Source organism: Sceloporus occidentalis, unplaced genomic scaffold, assembly GCF_023333645.1.
Source record: "Sceloporus occidentalis isolate IW3139 unplaced genomic scaffold, rSceOcc1.0.p SCAF_14, whole genome shotgun sequence".
Classification (NCBI taxonomy): Eukaryota; Metazoa; Chordata; class Lepidosauria; order Squamata; family Phrynosomatidae; genus Sceloporus; species Sceloporus occidentalis.
Window position 1 is genome coordinate 6,620,424 of NW_028316994.1, and position 22,144 is coordinate 6,642,567.

General features: G+C 41.4%; 1 protein-coding gene across 5 annotated transcripts in view; it reads right to left on the reverse strand.

The window, feature by feature from the left end:
* Window positions 1–8,976: 8,976 nt before the first annotated feature.
* The window catches only part of LOC149303690 (outer dynein arm-docking complex subunit 1-like), a 35,028-nt gene continuing 21,860 nt past the window's right edge, over window positions 8,977–22,144 (reverse strand). For all 5 annotated transcript variants that reach the window (XM_089480283.1, XM_089480279.1, XM_089480280.1 and 2 more), the window contains 7 exons: window positions 21,118–21,243; window positions 19,269–19,351; window positions 16,390–16,558; window positions 14,668–14,831; window positions 13,627–13,724; window positions 10,717–10,795; window positions 8,977–9,161 (listed from right to left, as the gene is read on the reverse strand). In XM_089480283.1, the coding sequence (XP_089336409.1) occupies window positions 9,054–9,161; window positions 10,717–10,795; window positions 13,627–13,724; window positions 14,668–14,831; window positions 16,390–16,558; window positions 19,269–19,351; window positions 21,118–21,243 (827 nt within the window). In that variant the 3' untranslated portion in view covers window positions 8,977–9,053. The remainder of the gene's footprint in view (window positions 9,162–10,716; window positions 10,796–13,626; window positions 13,725–14,667; window positions 14,832–16,389; window positions 16,559–19,268; window positions 19,352–21,117; window positions 21,244–22,144) is intronic.

Below are 22,144 nucleotides of genomic sequence, written 5' to 3' on the forward strand. Positions count from 1 at the left end.
CTTGCGACCTCCAGTTACCTCCCACTTCCTGCCCAAATGCCATCCCATTGCATGGCTGCCCCTTTGATCAGCCACAAAGTCACTTGTGCGATGCTCCGCCAGTACAGGGCATCGATGTGTGAGTGATAACACTGGCAAAGCACAATCATAGAGGGCCCCCATACATACCCCCTTCACCCCATGTTGGGCTGTTGTAATTACATCCATTGGAGTTGTCACACTTTCATTTTTTTGCTTTGCCACAACCTTGTGTTGGGTTGTTTATATGCAGGCATGAAGATGTACATTTTCTGAGCTAAGCCAGAGTATCCCAGCTTCTTTTTGATCCATTTTTTAGCCCCGGAACGCAACTTCGCTTTGCTTTCCGCCCACTTTGGAGTCATGCGTCATCTAAACACCACACCTTCAGAGCGGCTCAAAACTGCTTGATTTCTGCTTCATCCCCTAGAACAGTGGTTCCCAACCTTTTCTATACCCTGCACCCCTAGGAAATGTTTGATTCATGTTCGCGCCCCCTCCAAAAGTAACAGCACAATTTCTAATTTTGGAACCACAAACTGTTACAGTTTCCATTTTGGTGGCTATCTATGCTTTTTTTAACATGCTGGGAGGTAGCTGGTGAGAAAGGCTTAAATGTTTTCATTATGTTTTTTTTTCCACACATGCCCATCATCATCATCATCATCATCATCATCATCATCATCATCATCATCTCTTACCGGCCTCTCCCCAGGTTATCTCTTGTAGGTGGACACATGCAGCTACAGTAGGATCAGTAAGAGTAGAATCCCATTTGTTCTCAGCACAAATTTTATTGGCCTCATTCCCACTACAAAATAAATATTTTTGAGGTGAATCAACTACTCAATTTAGCACCAAATAGACATTCACACTATTCAAGCCATGATTGAACCTACCCATTTCATTTTAATCTACTTCACGTTCCCATTCAGCAATGAATTGATTCAATGATGGAGTCGCCTCACAGGGATGACTGCGCCACAGGAACTGAATCAAATAGCGCGTTCATACTTGCACTGAATTGATTCATTTCAAAAGAAGCAGGGAATGCTGCGGATCCAGAAGAACTGGTTTAAATGGGTTTAGCACTGCGCCCCCCCTTGCGCTGAATCGATTGGCGCAAGTGCAAACAAGGGCCATTTAAACCAGTTCAGATCAGTTTGAAACCCGGTTTATTATGTAGTGGGAATGAGGCCACTGTTTACTGCAAACACACTGCTGCAACCTGACACCAAAAGTCTGTGTTTCTTCAGCCCTGCTTCACCATCCTTCCAGTGCTGATGCTGCTAAAAAAAACTTCCAACTGCATAAAGGAAAGAGGAGCTGGACAGGCATTAACAGACTTTGTAAGAAGGAGCTTCTTTGTCAGACAGGCTTTGATAAATCAGGTATGGCTTGTGTGCCTTCAATATGAGATCTTTGTAGCAACCCCATGAACTTCATAGTTTGTTGTAAGTGTCCCATCCAAGTATTAACCACAGCTGACTCTGCTTAGCTTCCAATATCAGACAGGGATCCGGTGCCTTTAGGGTATGGCTGTACTTCTCTGCCAATGAATACTTGAAAGCAGGATACCTAAAACTACCCATTCTTGAGCTGGTTATGGTGGCTGGGATGCTGGGAGCTTCAGTCCAACAACATTTGGAGGGCCACACAATTGCCATCTCTTTTAAAATGTTATAGTATGGCAGGGCTGGAGAAATGAGGAGCACATTTTATTTTGGAACAGATCTTAGAGGCTGCGCTCCATAAGCGGATGTGCTACAGGTATAATGACAGGCTAGAGCAAAGCAAGTATGGCCAGATAAAATTCAGGAAAATGTAATGACAGGTTCGACTTAGATTTGTTTAAGTCGGAAATGACTTGAAAGCATACAACAACAGCAACAACAACAAAACCCCAGAACCCACATCAGGGCAAACAGCTTGATAAAAAAGGGGATAGCAAAATATTTTGTTAAAGTATCATATTGGGTTATGTAAATAACAATTATACATTTCTGAAAACCACCATGATATTGCTAAAGGTATTTCTATTCATTTATTTCTAGATTGTTGAAAGCAGGTTGGAGTATAGTTTGTTTGCAATTAGCAATCAGATATCCTTTGCGGTTAGCACATCTGGTTGCCCTGTTCTGGCAGAGAAGGCTAAAACTACAAATCTGCAGATTCAATAGGATGGAGCCCTTAAAGTGCTGTCAAACAGCATTATTTCTACAATGCAGATGCACCCTAAGAGATGCTACCCTACAACTTTCCCAGTGGACCCACTAGTTCTCCATGCCTCTCACTTTTTTTTCCAGTTTGCAATTATTATTATTATTTCCAATTTGCAGGACTCCTCCCAATCCTGTGTTTGCTCTCTTTTAATTGTCTTTCATCATGGTCCTGTCTAAAAGGACACTGGTGACACCTAATGGCTGACAAATGGTCCTGCCAAAAGGTTGAAAAGGAGGACTTGGTTAGGGTTTTCTCTCACGGGGGTTATTCACACTGTGAAAATAATCTAGGATGACTCTGGTTTAAATCTCTGTTGTTCACACACATTCCAAGTGTGTTTTGGGGCTGCAAAAAACCCCCACTGAATCTGGAATAATCGATATCGGGTTTCCCCAACCAAGTTTTTAAAAAAGATCTGCATTGTCGGTAGTATGAATAACCAGTGCCAATAGACCCAGGATAAAATGCTGCATACCAAAAAAAGAGTTTCCAAATGCATCCACATTGTTGGCTCTACCATTATTTGAATGCTTGCACGGGTGAACAACCAAACTTACAGAGATGTGCATCGATGCAGTTCCATAATGTGAATAACAAACCCCAAATGCGTGAGCAAGGTGATCTGCATCATCAACCTAAAAAACATCTGAACAACCCCCCAAGTCTTCCAACCAAATAAAGCCTTTTAGTACCACTGATTAGAGCTTTACTATAATCAGGTTAGCTGTGGAATTAAAGTGGAGGTTTTGCACAGTACTTGGTTTATTATCCAACAAAACCCTTCCCCTCATTGCAGAGATTTTTATTCACAAGCGACCTGATTAGCGATGGTGCCACGCAGCATTAATTCAACATTTGTCATTGCAAGTGCTGCCATTTTATTGCTCCTGTTCACTATGAGGGTGGGTTAGTGATGAATTGCCCTTTGTTAGTCAGCGCCTGCTTCCTGGTTGGGGGTTGGGAAAGGGGTGTTTAAATGTTTTATTTGCCTTTTTAAAAAATTGCTTTTGTAGAAGCATAAATATAAGAGCTTGTGGCTCTAAATGCTAATTGCAATAACTGTTTGTACAGAATTGCAAAATGCAATCCATATGTAAGCGAGACACAGGCTTCTAGCAAACTCGCAAATGCAGCATTCCCAGGTTGACCTCATACAGTGGAATTAAAGAGAGAAATACTGAAAGACAGAGAAGTCTTCAAGCAAAAATAAATGTCAAATACATGACTAGATGTATAAAGGAAACGAGTAAATCAAAGAACCTTTTTAAACGCTATAAGAAGTTAGACATGTGCAATTTTTCCATACTTTAAAGCAGAGATGGGCAACATTTTGGGAAGGAGACTGCAGAAGTCTATACTCCACACATTTTTAAAAATAATTCCTCCAAATGCCCCAAGCAGGAATGGAAAACAATTTTATCACATATCTGGGTCTCTCCAAACCATTTTTGGCAGAGTGGTCTTTGGTCCAAGAAGAAGTGACTGTAAAGTTGACTTCTGGGTCAATTCTTATGGTGGAGAAAAGGCCATTTCTGGGCCTAAAATGACCCAATATTCACCCATATCTGGCAAAGTTCACCCCTACTCTCTAGGTGTCTTGGGAGGCATTTTAACATTTGGGGACCCAGGGTGAAAAACAAACAAACAGCATATGGCCCACACTTTCCCTACCCCTGCTTTATAGCAAGCAATATATATATATATATATAGTATTTGCATTTTTCTGTCTAATTCAGAATGCTTGCTTGCTATATGCATATAGTAAAGTATGTTGCATTATCTTTTGTATAGCTATAGATCCATATTCATGTATAATATAATTTGTAAGCCACTCAGTCTTTTATAATATAATAATAATATAATATAATATAAGCCACTCAGAGTCTTTTTGCCTGAAGAGCAGGGTATAAATATTCCAAATAAATAAATAAAACAATATTAGATTAGGCATTACAGTTGCCCTTCTTCAGATGAGTGAATATAGCATGGCAACTCCAGACAGAAGGACTAATGTGGAAGAAACTTGTCTTACCTGTGCAATACTCCCATAAACACCAGTAGAACCAATCTAAGTAACTGATAGGCCGTTATAGAAGTATGAGGATCAAAATTTACTACTGTTCCCTTCCCACCATCACAGTTTTTGGCAATAAATAATAAAATGAAATTCAATAGTGATTAATGCCAAAATTCTACATTTAGGTGACAAAATCCAAATGCACAGGTATAGGATTGGGGATATATGGCTCAGTAGTACTACACACGAAAATAACCTTGAGATATTTTAGATCATAAATTGAACATGAGCCAACAGTGTAATGCTGCAGCAAAGAAAGCAAATGCTATGTTAGCCTGCATTAACAGAAGCATAGTTTCCAAGTGAAGCGAAGCAATAATCCCAATATATTCTGCATTGGTCAGGCCTCATCTGGAGAACTGTGTTCATTTCTGGGCACCTCATTTGAAGGATACAGACAAATTGGAGCATGTTCAGAGAAGGGAAGCAAGGGTGATAAGCAATATGGAGAACCAAACCTATGATGAAAGGTTGAAGAACCTGGACTTGTTCAGCTTAGTAAAGAAAAGACTAAGAAATGACATGATTGTACTCTTTAAATACTCCAAGATCTGTCACAGGGGAGGGGACAGACCTTTTCTCTGCTGTCCCAGAGGGTAAAACCTCTAATTGTTCTACTTTCATCTTGCTCCTGGATTATTGTCAGAGGGAGGTGGGGGGGGGGGTTGGAGAAAGCTCAAAGGGAGATGAGGGTCGGAAGGAAGGAGGATTGCCCAAGGAAGTAGGGCTGTGGGTCCAAGCTGGGGGATGTAGGGACATCAGCCTCTTTTGACGATTTATGCGCATTATTTTTTGGGTGCTTGCTTGCTCTACTTTCCTCTTGCTCCTGGATTATTATTATTATTATTATTATTATTATTATTATTATTATTATTAGAGGATGCTACAGGAATGCCTGTGCTGCATTTCCATTTTATTCCCAATTCATTCCATAGGTCTACTTTAGTTGGAACTGACAGGTCACACTCTCTCAGCCTCAGTGGAAGGCAATGGCAAAGCTCCTCTTGCAGGAGGAAAAGGGTCTGGTCAGGTCAGGTCAAAGGCAGGGCACGAACGGAGCTCACATCAGCCCCTCCCCCTTTTTATATTTTTTAAAAATGATTTTTGACCAAATATGCGCATGATTTGTTTTCTTGAGGCAGATAGAGCAGGGCTTGTGGACTTTCCCTTTCATCTGCTGCTTCCAGCACAGGAGAATGTTACAAATGTTGCAAAAGGCTAGACTTACAATCAATGTTACATTTTTTGCTCTTGTCAATGATACATGCTTTTGCTACTGAATTCAGAGGCAGCCCTGAATTGCATGGCAATTGCATCCTTTTCTGGCATTTCCAAGGTGAGGAATTTATTATTATTATTATTATCATTATTATTATTTCATATGTAAGAGGCTTTCTGGAGGGCAAGGAGTGGGGGATGCATTAGCTTGCATGGGATTGAAAATGGGGACAGGGGCAGATCTGACCCAAATGCCCACACATACACACAACAAACACAAAAAATAGGTTTTTAAAAAATTGACACTTGGGGCATTTTGTGCATGGCTCTTTAAAAAAAAGGAGGGGGAGGACACTCCGATGCCCCTGCAAAAACGTCACCATGATGATCACTTGATTGACAGCAGGCACCTTTGGCAGCAGGCACAGAATGCATTCGATTTAAAATGCTCCTCTTTTGTAGTGGGCACTTGCTAATGGAGAGATTCGGAGGAGGGGCATCCGAATCAGCCCAGTTCCTTCCAGCTCTTTGATGCCAGTCTGAATGGGGGCACAGTCTGGGTCATGATGTGCAAAAGACAAAAGCTGTGTTATCACAGGCAGGTTTGTGTTACAGTACGTTTTCATCCTGGCTTCACTGTCCTTAAACACCAGTGACTTCAGCAGAGCCTTGCTCACACTTGGGATGGCTAGTGTGCCTTGTTGTAACCTTCACCCTGCAGAAATCTTGCTCTGATCTTGGAAGGTCTTCTTTCCTTTGGAGACATGCCTTCTTGGCCGATTAGGACAAATGTACTGTATTGTATGAATGTTGTGGAACATGTGCAGCCTGTATCTTAACAAGACTCTTCAGTCTAATACCACAAGGCCTTTAAGTTCCTTGACTTAACTCCACTTCTTCTTGCAAAGAAAGTGTGTTTTTTAAAAAATTGCCTTTAGTACTGGTATTTCTCCTGCAACCTGTCCTATAAAGCAAGCTGGCCCATGGTCTAGTGAATACACACTTTTGGTAGCCTTCTGGGTCCAACACCATCGGGACTGCCCTGAAGGGACAGAGCCCTCCCTCCACGGCCAACTGTCATCGTCCAGCCTGGAGGAAGTGAGAGGGTGGGTAGGGGCTAATTTTGTACTGCAATTTTTATTGTACACCGCTATGATCACTGCGGAATAGCGGTCTATAAATAAAACATATTATTATTATTATTATTATTATTATTATTATTATTTTATTAAGATTGCTGAGCTCCCTAACACTAAAACAGGCCACTATTGGAGAAGAAGCAGTTCACTGAAACTTGCTTTGTCCTCTAGCAGCCACTTGGGCCAGAAAACCAGCATATTTGCTTGCTCCTATGCTTAGCTGAAGCCTCCAAAATAGGAAATAGCTCTTAAACAGAACGGTTGAGGCCCCAGAGGGGTGTGCTGGGTGTGTTTAAAACATTTGGCTGCACATTTAACTGACATTTTTGTTTCTTTTTTAAACAGAACTGTTAGCTTGCTCCTCGGAAAGTCTGTGGTTTTTACCACGTGGGCATCTAATATGAGGCTGTGTCTGTCCCACCCACAGCTCCTGTTTACCACTGCTAGCTGTAGCCTCAGGAGTGGCATATATGAAAGTCTTAACATGTGAAAATGTACATGAAAACAGCACCTTCAAGCTCTGAGAACGGCAGATTCTTCATTGTCCTCAGTTTAGTTTTCTTTCAGCCCTGATTTTAGCATATGGATGTCATTTTTATTCTTCATTTCACCCCAATTGGGATAAGAGCCTGATACGCTCTTCCTCACTCCTCAGCCCTTCTCTGTCGTGTTCCTATTTCACTTTTCCTACAGTGTCCCAGAGTGGAATCTTGGGGAATACATTCATGATCATCATGAAGATAGTCTTGATAGTTTCACTGAATGAAAATTGTTGTATTCTTTCAGTCTTGCCTTTCCTGTGGATGCAGAATGTGGGGGTGGTATGTGGTGGGAAGTGGGAGTGGGGCATGAGGCCAGATGCACACGCAGGCATTGTGAAAAAGGTGAAAAAGACTGTCTTGCTTTTTAAAATTATCAGTGTAAAGTGAAAACTGCATGATTAAAACATTTAATTGACAAAAACCATCATTGGCTTCTGATCATTTTTCTGTGGAAAGCAGGATGGGTCCCAAGAGATTGGTAATTTCACAGAGTCCTGTCAACTAGTGTATATACTCATGTATAAGTCTAGAAAATTTAGTCAAAAAATTGAGCCAAAAAAACTGAATCCATTTATCCAGGAGTTAATGTAAGTTCTGTACTTAACTCTTATTTTAAAAAGAACTATCCCTTGGTGTAAGGCAAGAGCATAATCTGTCCTGAAAGCACTGACCGTCCTTTACTCTCATCCAGCCTTTAGTGTAAGCACAGATATGCCTGCTGGAATTTTGTAACTTATTTGGCATTGTTTTCCTTTGCTTCATCGTTTTGTTACACGCCCCTAGGTTTTACCCTCAATTTATCCATGGGTCATATCAAAATACATAATTTTGACCCTAAAACTGGCCTGTGACTTATACATGAGGTCAACTTATAGTTGAGTATATATGGTATGTAGAAAGGTGTGTGTGTATATGTACTGTATTTACAGGGTGGGGGGACTTTCCTCTATATTAGAATTATGGAGTTGGAGGGACTCTTACAGGCCATCACATCCAGCCCTTCTTCAGTGCAAGCTCTCCAGCTAAAGCATCCCCATCAGCCTCTTTTTGAAGATGTCCAGAGAAGGAGACACTTCTACATCTCTAGGCAATTAGTTCCATTGCCAAACTACTTATACTGTCAAGAAATTCCTTTGAATGTTCAATCAAAACTACTTTTAGAGCCCCAGCGTAGCCCCGCAACCCATTTCCCCCTGGAAATCCTCCTCCTCCTCCTCCTCCTCCTTCCTTCAGACCCTCGGGGATGCCCACTGACCCTTTCACCCAGCTCCTTCATCCTCCTCTCCTCCTGCTCCGTTTTAGGATCCCCTCCATGTCTCCTTTCCTCCCACAGCCCCTTTCTCCTCCTCCTCCTCTTCCTCCTCCTCCTTCATCACTTTCTCCACACCCCACCTCTCTTTGACAGCCTTCTGCAGCCCAAAAGTCACCCCTGATTTCCTCCTTTCTCCTGTCACCCTTTCCATCCAGCAATTCCCCTTTTTTCGGCTCTTTCCTCCTCCTCCTCCTCCTCCTCCTCCTCCTCCTCCTCCTCCCCCTCCCTTCTGATGATGGGAGGGAATGCTCTGACCTCTGCCCGCCCCGCCCCTAATCCCTCCCTAATTTGCTCCGATCATGATCGAGGGCAAGTTCAAATTTCGGGCAACCCGAATCTTTTGGGGAAAAGATGGATTTTAGCCCGAATCTGGATACCCCGGGGTAAGGGGCATTTCCTTGTGCAAGCCCTGACATGGATTGTGAAGGATTTGGATCCAATATGAACTTCACGTGCAAGAATCAGTTTCAGAACTGGGGTATATTGTAATGTGAATGGCCCCTGTGAATACATTCCTATTCAAGTCAAGAATATGGCAGCTGTTTCTTTGTCCCAATTGATCCAGAACGTGCAGTTCTTGCATCAGGTTGTGTGTTTTTCTTTAGAGAAAGTGTTGCTGCTTTCCTCAGAACCTGGGGGTGGCAGAAGAGAAATGCACTGTATTACATTCATGCAATAAATCAGTTACTGCAAGTGCTCTTTAGTTATCTGCAAAGACTCAATAGAAGATTTATGGCACTATCAGTTACTCTGCCTCTTTTCATTGCTTGGTCACCCGCCCTCTTCAGGCACAGAAATAATGATGCATGAAGCAGTAGCTACATCCATTCACTTTATTCTCTTGATAGCTGTGCAGGGTGGGCCCACAGGAGGGACAGATTCCTTGTCTAAGGCTTTATTTTATAGCTCAACTGTTGTATTTAACCATGAGCCACTGCTGTTATTAACTGCTATCAAGTTGACTGTGACTTATGGCAACCCTATGAATGGGAGACCTCTGATGGGAGACTGTTTTATCAACAGTCCCACTCAGGTCTTGCAAACTCAAGGCCGTGGCTTCCTTGATTGAGTCTATCCATCTGGAATGCAATCTTCCTCTTTGGAACTATGGGCCATAGTTTCAATAAACTGGCACATATATGTTCCAAAAAAAGTAAGTAAAATAGAGAGTTAGAGAGAGTGGGTGCTCATCTTTGAAGACTAAATACTGTTTACCCACGCAGCTGCTTCTGCATTAAAATATTTCAGTAGTGGGGTCAGATCCACCCACTGGACATGCAGAGCTGCTTCCTAACTAGAAGGCAAAGAAGATAAATCTGGGAAATTGTATCATGACTTTATTTCTTGTATACATGCACATGAGTAGGGACATACTCAAAGTTTGGAAGTTATTAATTACAGTACAACCAATAATGTTCCCCCTAATGAGGGCATAATGAAATCATTAAATTAAAAAAAAGATCATGACTGATATATTATTTTTAGCATAATAAATAACAATTACATATCACTCATAAAAGGTTTCTGAGGAGGGTGTGTGCCTGCATGTATAGCAAAAAAGTAACATGATAGTGATATACTGCTACAGTAAATAGATAGCAAGGAATGAGAAACACTGCAGTATCCACGGATTGATTCAATCAAGGAAGACATGGCCATGAGTTTGCAAGACCTGACCAGGATTTTTAAACAGGTCACTCAGAGGTTTCTTATCACAGGATTGTCATAAGTCAACATCACCTTGACAGTAAGGTAACAATAACAAAAACACTGTTAGATGATGATGATGATGATGATGATGATGATGATGATGATGATGATGATAATTTATATTTTGCCTTTTCCTGAGAGAATCAAGGCGGATTACAACACAATATAACAATAAAATATCATAAGAGTAAAATTAACAATTTAAAACAGTTCCATTTCCCAACCCCATGCTACATTAATGAGTGTGTGTAACAAGCTACTTTTTAAAAATAATAGTCAAGCTCTTCACACACATCATGGTTTACACAAACCATGTGTAACTAGTATAAGAAAGTAAGACACTTGCTTTGTAAGACATAACCACTGAACCATCCTCTTCTAAGAATGCCTGAAGGCTTCCTCTCCACTCAAACTATCCTATAATTTCTTTAACCCTCACAAAAGAGCCCAGCAGCCTCCTCAATCCCTTTAACTCACATCATTCATAACTTTGTCTTTGAGCTCTTCATGTGTTAAAGGTCTCTGGTCTTCTTCTGCTATAGGGTCATGGCCAGGCCTGTGAAGAGCAAAGAAAATAGTGATTTAAAAGAAAAGAGTCCCTTGCAATGATTCTTTCCAAGGAATCCCTTTCCAAAACAGACTGTCCCTGTTTTATGTTGTTTAAAAGGCCCAGAAGTCCTATGAAATTCCAAAGGACCGAGGAATGCTGTCCCATCCTCCCAAGACATCTGGACTCTAGGCCTCTCCCGTCTTTAATTAATCCTATAAATGAGGGGTGGGCAAAAGTAGTGGGTCTGCAGGCTAATTTTCTGCCCTGGGACCCTTTGGAAGACACACAAATTACGAAAAATGTCAAATATAGAGAGGTGTCTCTCGGGTTTTGAGAAACAGTTTCTTAAAAAATCAAAGCTGACTTGAAATAACAATTACAATGGAACAGATGCAGCCTACTTAATAGGTACACTGCCATTCCTGGAGGTGTTCAGGAGAGACAGCTCACCTGGGGTGGGTGGCAGAAAAATGATGTCTACAGTGGTTGCAGGCTGGGGGAAAAAATCTTTGGATCCCCAGCAGGGACGTAGCTAGGATTTTAGGAAAGGGGGGGGGGGGGGTCCAGACTAAGTGCCACCATTATAATGGGGCTTGGGTGTGGTGGCGCAGCAGCACACACCATTCATTTTTCTAATGGAAGAGGGGGTCCGGACTCCAAGAACCCCCCCCCCCTTGGCTACGTCCCTGTCCCCAGGATCACTCTTTACCTACCACTGAAATAGATCCTGTTTTCTCCTTCTCCTGAATAATGGCCAGAAAACAGCAGCTAGTCCAGTATAAGGCTGCCAGAGTGATTAAGAGGGGCAAACTACATGTTCTAATCAAGAAGCAATTCCACTGGCTCTCACTACAATCCATTCCTGCTCTTGCTATTTTTAAAGACACTAAGCTAGGAGTGGGAAACCTCCGTCAGCTATTTTCCCTGCCCTGTGACTTCAAAAATGCCTTTGGGGCTACATGAGGCCTATAAGCAAAATTCCTATGCTTGATTTAAGCAAACTGAGATCTAGATCTCTCAGAAATTCTCTCCTTCTGTATCTGAGCACTCAATGCACCACTTAGCACCATGAGAGGTATAGAAAGAAAATGGCAATTTGAGACACAGTGGCATCACTAGTGTCACCTGGGGTGGGGTGGCAGTGGTGGTTGTGACAATGACCCCAGCATCACTCTAAGCCATTAATGCCTGTTTTGATAAAGATCCCTATATCTTTGACTCCCAGACCTTACTACAAACTCCCTCCCATGGCTGCTTTTCTTGAGAAGTTTGTGTGGGAAAATCAAGGTCTCTTACAGCTTTTAGCCTTGCCTCACCCCTTATTTATTTAAAATAATTGTATCCTGCCTTTCTGATTGGAAACAGGCCTCTTATTATCACAAGATGATTGAAAACAACCCATCCCAATAAAACAGTTTTAAAATACACAGGACATATAAAAGTCATTAGGCAGTCTACAATAAACAACAGGAAGCAGGAAACTGGTAAAATCCCACCCCAAAGCCTGAGTAAATATTTGTAATTGGCACCCAAAACTAAATCAGGGCTAGGAAAATTACTTTTTGAACTATAATTCCCAGAATCCTCCACTCAATATGAGCAGAGGCTGTGGGGTTCTGGAAAATGGAGCCCCAAAAGTAATGTTTCTAAGATCAAATTTCTTTTAAAAAACAAATGAAGAAAAGGAAAAAGGGGAGAGGGAAAAAAAGAAGAGAGTACATATGGACATGGCATACTCATTAGTATAAGCGGACCATATTTCCAAAAACACATTTTCTCAAAGATGACATCAATACATTGCACATTCAGTCATAACTGAAGCAGTACACCTTCTGACAACTGAAAGATACATATTGAACAATTGTCTTTCGAATTGGATAGGTTTTGTTACTCTTGTGTGCCTTCAAGTTGTTTCTGACTTATGGCGACCCTATCATGGGGTTTTCTTGGCAAGATTTGTTTAGAAGGGGTTTATCATTGCCTTCGCCTTAGGCTGAGAGCATGTGACTCACCAAAGGTCACCCAGTGAGCTTCATGGCCAAGTGGGGAATCAAACCCTGGTCTCCAGAGTTGTAGTCCAACACTCAAACCAACAACAGGTTTTAGCAACAGTGAAAGCATGCAAAAACCAACTGCATTGTCAACAGTTAATTCTCCTGTTCCAGAGTATGTGCATCTGCAATTGTCAATGATGTTACTAATACAAAATTAACATATTTTTATCCATCCAACTAGGAGACGATTTCTTTCTAAAAAGGCATACTGGTGTCTGATATACCTGTAATATCATTTTTTCCTGACCCAAATGTAGTTTTTTTAGGTCTAAAGAAATTTCAGAAGCTGACACCAAGGCAGCTTTCCATTGGTTCATTTATACAGAACAATCTAACTTTTCAATCCATTCAGTTCTTCAAAGCTCTGACATTAATTATGTACACACTGACAAATGGGTTGCTGCAAATGTGCAGGCTGTTTCATTTGTTTGCTTGCTTGCAGAATGACAGAACTCGAGAGAACCTCAAAAGCCATCTAATCCATATCTGTGCTTGATGTGGGAAATCCAATGCAAAAGCTTCCCCAATAGATCGCTGCCCAACCCCTGCCTGAAAATCACTGGCCAGGGAGAGACAACTCACCCCAAATATCTGATTCCACTGTTGAACTGCTCTTTCTATAATTCATGAGATCACCAAAGATATGTGTGCCACTATAGAAAAGGCCCTGCGCTTCATGCCTCACTCCTGCTTTATTGTTAAAGTTAGGGAACACATAGAAAAACAAAGAACAAAAAAAATATATGCAAGCAGGCTCCTGAGAGAACAAGTGGCTCTTCTTACCCAGTAGTAGGTGGTCGCAGGTGGACCAACTGTGGCCGATACTCAAAGGTCTGCCCCAGGAGCAATTGTGCTATCTCCACAAAGGGCCGGTCTTGTTCCTGAGAAGGGACAGAATAGGGAGTTAGGGGAGACAGACTGATTTTCACCTTTGCCTGGGATCTGAAATAAGAGCTTTACGATATGGAGAACAGACAGTCTCACCCAACTATTAAGTCAGATCAATCCAACCTAGTAGGTCCAAACTAACTAACAAGTACTGATGCAGTTGTGTACAGTTGCCCTTCCATTCTTGCGGTCTTGAGATCCATGGTCTTCAATATTCACAGAGGGCCGACCTCCGTTAAATTCAATGAGGCATGCCCCCATGGCACACACTCCGCATGCGCTCACAGGCACGTGCCCCATTCAGACATATGGGGCTTGAATATCAGCAAGTCTCCATTTTCATGGGGGGGGGTCTGAAACGGATCCCCCTCAAAAACGGAGGGCCAACTACAATTGCTGGCTTTCCGTTTTTTTTTAAAAAAAGTTTCTAATTCTCATAATTGCAGGAATGCATATGTACAAAATTAAAAACTGAAGTGCTGTGGAATCATGAATGAGGCAAGGTAAGCAAAAATTACAGAATGCTTTGAAGCTGCAGTAGATTCCAATATATAGTTCTAGACAGTGTTTTTCCTACACCAGGAAAATCAGAATACAAATGAATACAGAATACAGTGGAATGGAAAAATCTATGTAGATGTTTTGTAGGACAGACTGCAATGAGTCTTAGTACAGCAATCATAGCTCTACACTTTTCCTGCAACTTGACATACAGTACCCAATAAAACATTTCCACATGATAAATACAAACGTTTGACTTGGTTGTGTAGGGAAAACCTGGCTGAAGGCTGCTTCTTCCTGTCCTAGAGGGCTTTGGGGGGGGGGGGGAGATATACTGCACTCCAAATTTCTCCATAACAAACAAACTGGAAATATGAACATCTAACCCCTTGTTTCCATTATCAAAATTTTCTCCTGCCCATCCACACTGCATACCTCAGCAAGCAAAAATGAATACATAGCCAACAGCTCATTAGTCTTCTGTTCAATCAAGCCCAGGTAGATTGCAACGTTTTCATTACGGGCAGTTGTTGTTCCCCCTAAAATATTTTCCAGCACTGAGTGGTCACACTGCAGCTTCCAAAAGAGAGACTCGATTGCTTTGAGAGGAAGGAAAAAAGCAAAATGAATTAATCATGGCCAAACAAGCTCAGGGATCTAGCCACTGATTTTCATTCCCTTCCTAAAAAAAGATGGGACCCATCTCCAGCCATTCCAATGGATAAGAGCTCTTGGCAAATCTCCTTTGAAGACCATTTTCAGCTGGCCACAGCAACACACAGCCCATCTTGTGACTAGGAATTCTGCAAGACTTGGCTGACATTTGGTGGGTTTGTTTTCCCAGAGAACCGACAACAGTTTGAAAGAAGGGTCACAAAACCTCTGAAACCACTGATCCCTTTTAAATGCTACCATATGTCTCCAGCCTTAATTACAAGCTATACAGACTTATTTTCTTTGGTCTGAAGCTGCTACCAATCAATTCCACTGAATTAGTATGAGTTCTTCCATTTTGAAAAAATAATAATGTTTTCTCTCTCTTTCCCACTTTGTCCTTTGCCCTTCAGAGCAAGGGTGGGCAAATCTCTGACCCTCAAGATCTTGTTGGATCACAACTCCCGTCATCTTGACCACCAGACAGGCTTTACTGTCAGGGGATGATACTGTTAGGAGTCAACGTATTCTGTTCAAACAATACAAAACTCCCTCTACAATCTGTCCATACATCCAAAATTCATAATGGTCTCTTCAACCAGATTTGCCAGTTACATGACCACTTTTCAGGAAAAAATTCACTTGTTATATCAGTGAGAAGAATCGTATAGCCCTCCAGCTATTATTTCATTGTAATTTTCAGTAGCCTTAGCCAGCACAGAGAAGGGTAAGGAATGCTGAGAGTTGCTATCCAAAAACCTCTGGAGGGTTACACTATTCCCACCTGTATCAAACTCACAAAGCATTTCCAATCCAGATCTTGTACTCTCTTTTTCTCACTTCCTTGTCTACCCTAGCTGCTCTCATACCCAGGATGATGGGAGATGCTGTCCAGTACCATATTGAGGGCAACATGTTCCTCATCCATGACATGGAGTGGCATAGGTAGAGTTGGGGCACAGCCTTCAGGCTGAGCAGGGAGAGCATAGGACAGGTGGTGTCCCATCACAAGATGGCATGATAAGAGTAGAGTTTCTAGTATTTGGGTGATGCTGATCTATCATTCAGGTGTCCTGACCAGAATGCAGCATCCAAAATGGAATGTGGCACTTTTTAAAAACTTTGAGCCTGAACAGACAGGCCAAATGAAGCAGCTCCAAGTCACTTTAGAGGTGTGCTGTTTAAACGGCATACGTGTCCTAAGAGGTCGGAAGCTGTGCTGAAGCTGTGATCCGTTCATAAGGACCAGAACATAGCTTCAGCGTGGCTTCTGGCTTCTTAGGAGGTGTGCATTATTTGGAGGACACCTCCAAAGTGGCCTGAAGCTGCTTCATTTGGCCCGTCTGTTTGGGCCCTCAGCATTTGTTTAAAGACGAGCAAATCCCTAGACCTGAAGAGTGCAGAGAAAAGTTTCCCTGCATGTTTGTTGCTCTCTCATCCCTGCTCTCTCAATTTCTGTGATGTCACCTCCTCTGCTTAGAGGAGGAAGTAATGCTTGTTTACCATTTTTGAGCTGCTCCCAAATCTTGTTGACACCTTTAAGCTTGATCTCCATTCGGTTTGCCTCTTGCACAACTTCTTCCTGTTGGGCTTCAGCATCCTTTAGCCTTGACAGCTGTTCTGCCTCCTTCTCACTATCTTGCTTTTGGACCTCTGCTATTTCACGGCGGAGCTAGAAGAGCAAAGGGCAAAGATGAGAAAGGGTGGGAAATAGTCCTTTTGTTATTCTAGGGAGGCCAGCAAGAGTGCAGTGGACTTGCATGCAACTGGCTGAAGAAGTGTAAAACCATCTTGTGAAAAAAAAAATACATTTTAGGATAGACATGATATCAAGGTATCTAGAAGGTATAGAGTGGTGTGTATGTCATGCCACCAGGGCTTTTTTGCAGCCCTTGAGACCTTACTGGATCCCTCCCAAAGAGCCTCTCTTCGTGAAAAAGTGTTTTGGCAAATATCTATCTATCTATAGTTTTTTGTGGGTTTTTTGGGCTATGTGGCCATGTTCTAGAAGAGTTTCTTCCTGATGTTTCACCAGCATCTGTGGCTGGCATCTTCAGAGAAGATGCCAGCCACAGATGCTGGTGAAATATCAGGAAGAAACTCTTCTAGAACATGGCCACATAGCCCGAAATACCCACAAAAAACTATGGATGCCGGCCATGAAAGCCTTCAACTTCACATCTCTCTCTCTCTCTATCTATCTATCTATCTATCTATCTATCTATCTATCTATCTGTCTATGTTGCTGTGTGCCTTCAAGTTATTTCCAGCTTATGGTGACCCTAAGCAATTTTATCAGGATTTTCTAGGGTTGAGGTGTGTGACTTGTCCAATGTGACCCAGTAGGTTTCCTTGGCTGAGCAGGCCACTGAACCCCCATCCCTAGAGGCCAAGTCCTATGCTCAAACCACTACACTACACTGGCTCTCACCTATACTGTATATATCTTTAGACAGATAGATAGATATCTGCTCCTAGAAATGGAGGCATGTTATTTAGTTTAGAACCTCTCTAGATAAGAGAAACGTCTCTGAAACTCCCAGGTTTTCCTCTTATACACATCAGTTTTATTTTGGACAGATACATGATGTTTTCCTATCTCAAAGTATTCTCTGAGATTTCCACCATTATCAAGGACTTTTCATTCAGTTTAAATTAACCCACTGTTTTCTGTAATGAAATGTACCTCTCTATGGATGCCTGTTTGTGTTTGGAATGAACTAAGATGGCTGCTGCCAAGAAACAGAGCAGTCATTTTTTCAGAATCTAGATTCAGCAGAGATCGAGCATAGGCAAGAGGAATGCCAGCAATAAAAGAAAATTATCTGAGTGCTTAACTATAATAAAGAACTGTAATACTGTAATACTCTGACTGTAACTTCTGAATAATAATTTTAAAAGACTGAATGGAAATTGAAACGTTGATTTCTGAAATATTGTCTGAGTCTAGCTGTGACAGATGATCAGTGGGAAGGGGAAAAACAGTGGGAGGGTATATTTCAAGAAAGAGTTTGGATGCAAAACCATGAATAGCAGATAAAATGGGGGGGGGGGGGGGCTGGAAAGCCGTTATACTTCCAGAGACTTTTTTCCTTTCTGGATAAGCCCTTATTTATATCTCACTTTTCTCTTGGTATGGGACACAAAATGACTTACAGTGAAACATTACAATGAAATCAGAAGAATATATTGCACAAAAGTTTAAAAACCACTAAACAGACAACTGTATTCTAATTTTTTAAAAGTTCAAAATGCATGTTAAAAGGTCCTTCTGCCACACACAGTTAAAGATCAAAAGTCAGTTTAAATTTTAAAAAGTATTTGCCTGCTAGTGAAAAAAAAGCATATAAGGATCCAATCTAGCCTCCCATGGCAAGTTGTTCCACAGTGTGGGAGCAGTCATCAAGAAAGCTCTCTTCTGTGTCCTCACCAACCAAACCTGCGATGGTGGTGAAACCAAGAGAAAACACTCTCCCAAAGATCTTTGGGCAGACAAATGTAAGAGGCAGTCCGCCTCCACCTCAAATTGATTAAAAATAATAATTTACATACCCACCACATTAAAAAAAACCCAAAAAACCTTTTGGCCACTTCTCATTTTCTGTGAGGGAAGCTAGTGTGGCCCGTGGTAGTGCTTGTCCACTATTGGCCTGGGCAGGAAGTGTGAAAACAACACTCCTTGGTTCGATGCTTTACTTCTTGCACTGAATAAGGAACTAGAAGCCAGGAAATAAACTTCACCCTACTTCTGGGTGATGCCGCAGCAATATATTTTTACAATAACTGCAAATTCTTAGAATACACCCAAGGAATGAAAGTGAACATCTGAGTGGTGATTAGGAGGAATTGAAAGGCAAATGAAGCCCCCACCTCACGATCTTTGGGGGAGCCCTTCTCATCCCGGAAGTCCCACCCACCAGGACAAATGTAAGGCATTGTGAAATAACTACCTGGAATTCAGAAGAGACAAAGGTTTCTTCCCCAGCCCCCGCCTAGGCACTGTTTACATCAGAGCTCTGGTGCCACAACAAACTACAAATCTCAAAATGCCATAGCACTGAGCCATAGCAGTTAAAGCAGTGTCAAACTGGATTATTTCTGTAGTATGGATGCAGCCTAGGAGTCAGATTCTGCCACCCGACTGACATGGATTCACAGGGACAGTCAAGCTAATTTGCATACATTCTGATTGATAAATCTGCTCCTCCCTGCTGATTCCTTATCACTGAGACTTATTCTCCTTGTTTAAAAAATTTGGACACTAGGATTAATTGTGCAAAAGTCACAGGCAACAGTTGCATTTTTAAAAAAATTCCCTTCTCTGTTTTTTTAAGAAAAGGAAAAAAAGAGGAAAAAATAGGTCTCAGATCTTCTTTATTCACCTCTTTGATTTCTTCCAGTAACTGCTCTTTCTGATTGTTTTGCTCATTGACATAGTTGAACTGGGCAAAGTTCCGCTCCTCCACTATAGTAAAAAGAAAAAAAGAAGCATGTCAGGAAGAAAGAGTATTAGTAGCAGATTTTGGCTCATATTACCCTGCTTCAACCTGCTGGTAGTCATATTAGTTGAGATATGGTTATCTGTTCAGGATTGTCCCAGATCTTGAGTTTTCCAGGGCAAAACATGAGATCTAGGGATGGTCCCTGTGATGTCAAGGAAAGAACATTGAATCTAGTTTATTTGCTTCTAGCCAGAAGGTGGATGCAGAACAATGAAGAGGATGAGTCCTAGCACCACAATGACTAAGAGGAAAGGAAATGGCTGACTAAGGAAATACATAGGCCTCGTAGAGAGTCTTTGGAAATTGCAGCAACAAATAAATTAACCGTCTATTATCCCCTCTGTTGTAAACCGCTCGGATTCCCAGTGATTGGGCGGTATATAAATAAATCCTATTATTATTATTATTATTGCCACCTGTAGCAAGCTTATGTTCTAGGTGAGCTGGAGATTGTTACACAGCGCCATCCTCTCGCCTGGAGCTTAGCCCAGCAAAACTGAAGAATTTGCACTCTTGTCTACTCTGTAGATGGCTCATGAGAACTGGAGACTCAAGGACAGGTCCTGAGATCTGGTAATCCTAATTGAGAAGGTCATCACCTCCCTGAAGGGGAAGACCCCAAGGCTTACTCCCATTCAGTGAAGCTTTCTCTGAAAGATATAGACCCTGATGGTCAATCATCTTCTAGAGCAGCAATGAGGAACCTGCAGCTTGAGAGCCCCTAGCTTTGCGAGGACTTTGGCCTACTCTGCAAAACCCAACTCCCTTGGTTCTGGCCCTGCCCACTTTTGCTTCCAGTTCAGCCAATTCTGGGAATGTGGGCCTCAAAAAGTCTGAACTGAGGTAATGAAGACCTAGAACCTAAGAGTAACTTGTTACAAATAACTTGTAACTAGCTCCTTTTTGCAATAAAGAAGGTGCAGTTATATAAAGTTATACTGTTACTTAACAAAGGATAAAATCATTCCTTTGGGTACCCCGATGTGGCCTAAATGATGGAAGAAGAATGCAACATGGCTCACATGATGGGTTGTGCTGTGCTTTATGGGGTTGTTGAGGTGATGATGAGGTGTGCAGGAAGCAAGTATGTTTTAAAATGCATGCTAACAACATCAACAATAATAAATTTTATTTCTTTCCCACTTCTCCCTCAAGGCTTGAGGCGGGGTATTACCACATTAATAATAATAATAATAATAATAATAATAATAATAATAATAATAATTTTTATTTATATTTTCCCGCCTCTCCCAATGGATCGAGGCGGGATTACAACCGTAAAATAGCCACAAAACAACAATAACATCCAATTTACACACAATAAAACAACAAGTCACCTAAAAACTCAATTCAAGACAATAAAAACATCATTTAAAATGCACAATTGCGATCAGTAGTGGGATTTTTTCCCTTAAGTTCTTTATAAGAGATCAAGTGGGTAAGCCCACCTTAAGAGATCCGTCTTAAGTGCTTAACTTGTGGTATCAGATTGTTTTTCAAAAGAAACAAAAAAGAACAATTCTAATTATATTTGTGAAATGAGAAAGAGAAAGAATTACTTTAAAAAATCCTAAATATAATGGTAACCAAGCACTTCCAAGGTGGAGTGGCACTAGAATAGAAACGAATAACTTTTAAAAGTAATTTTAAAGGTGCCTGTGTAGACTTTGACAAGGAAAGTATTCCACTCGCTCCCACACATTTGGTACTCTGCCATGACGCACATCACCTTTAATATATCTATCCAATGCAGTATCCAGGTCTGTTGCTCCAGTTAGTTCCAAAACTTTATTGAAGACATCATTGTAAGATTCGAGCTCCTCCTCCTCTGGGTCTTTTCGTTTGCGCTCTTCATCTGATAGGACAGGGAGAAAAACATTTAGAAGCCTCAGGAAAGATGGGGAACCACCACAGAAAAGGCCCTCTCTTATGTACAAAAACAGTATATCTTTCTCTGTGTATTAATCTTTTCACATGTCGCATCATTAGCTGGTAAGACACAACTAGAATGTATGGAAGAAGTACACCAACAAATGCCTGGCTCCGAAGATTTTTGTGGTTCTAAAGGTAAACAACTTGATCTGAGCTTGGAAATGAATCAGCATCCAATTTAATGTTTAAGAATTGCTGCAATACGGCTCCACTTAGCTAAGTAAACCAGACTTCTAGCAGATGGATTTTGAACTAATTGAAGCTTCCAGGTCACCTTCAAGGACAAATCCACATATAAAAGTAATTTCAAGTGAGATAGTATCAGGCTTTGGATTACAGTAGACAAATATCAGCACCCAGATACAGCTGCAGTTAGCAATATAGATATAGATGCAGTTAGCTAATTAAATGCAAGAGTTTATTTTAAAAAACAAACAAAGGATGAGCACTATCTTCAAAGAGCGATTTTCATTTTTATCACAAAGCTTCTTCTAAAACATGGGGAACCTTTGACCCTCCTAATTTTTTGGACTACAGATCCCAGAAGTCTCAGACAGCATGGCCAAAAGTTAAGTGATTATAGAAATGGGTGTGCATAACATGTCAGGCCAGAGGTATTCCATCTTGTTCTGAAATGATGCCTGCTAAGATATGTGTACATCATCACTTAAAACGTCAAGTATGCCTCTTCTTTCAGGAACAATTTTTACCCATATGCAAATTTAACACAACAGATCAATTGACTAGAAATTAATCAACTGGGCTGCAGTCCTGCTCCTGATACATCATCTAGAGTGCAAAAATACTGATTAATATACCAGGGA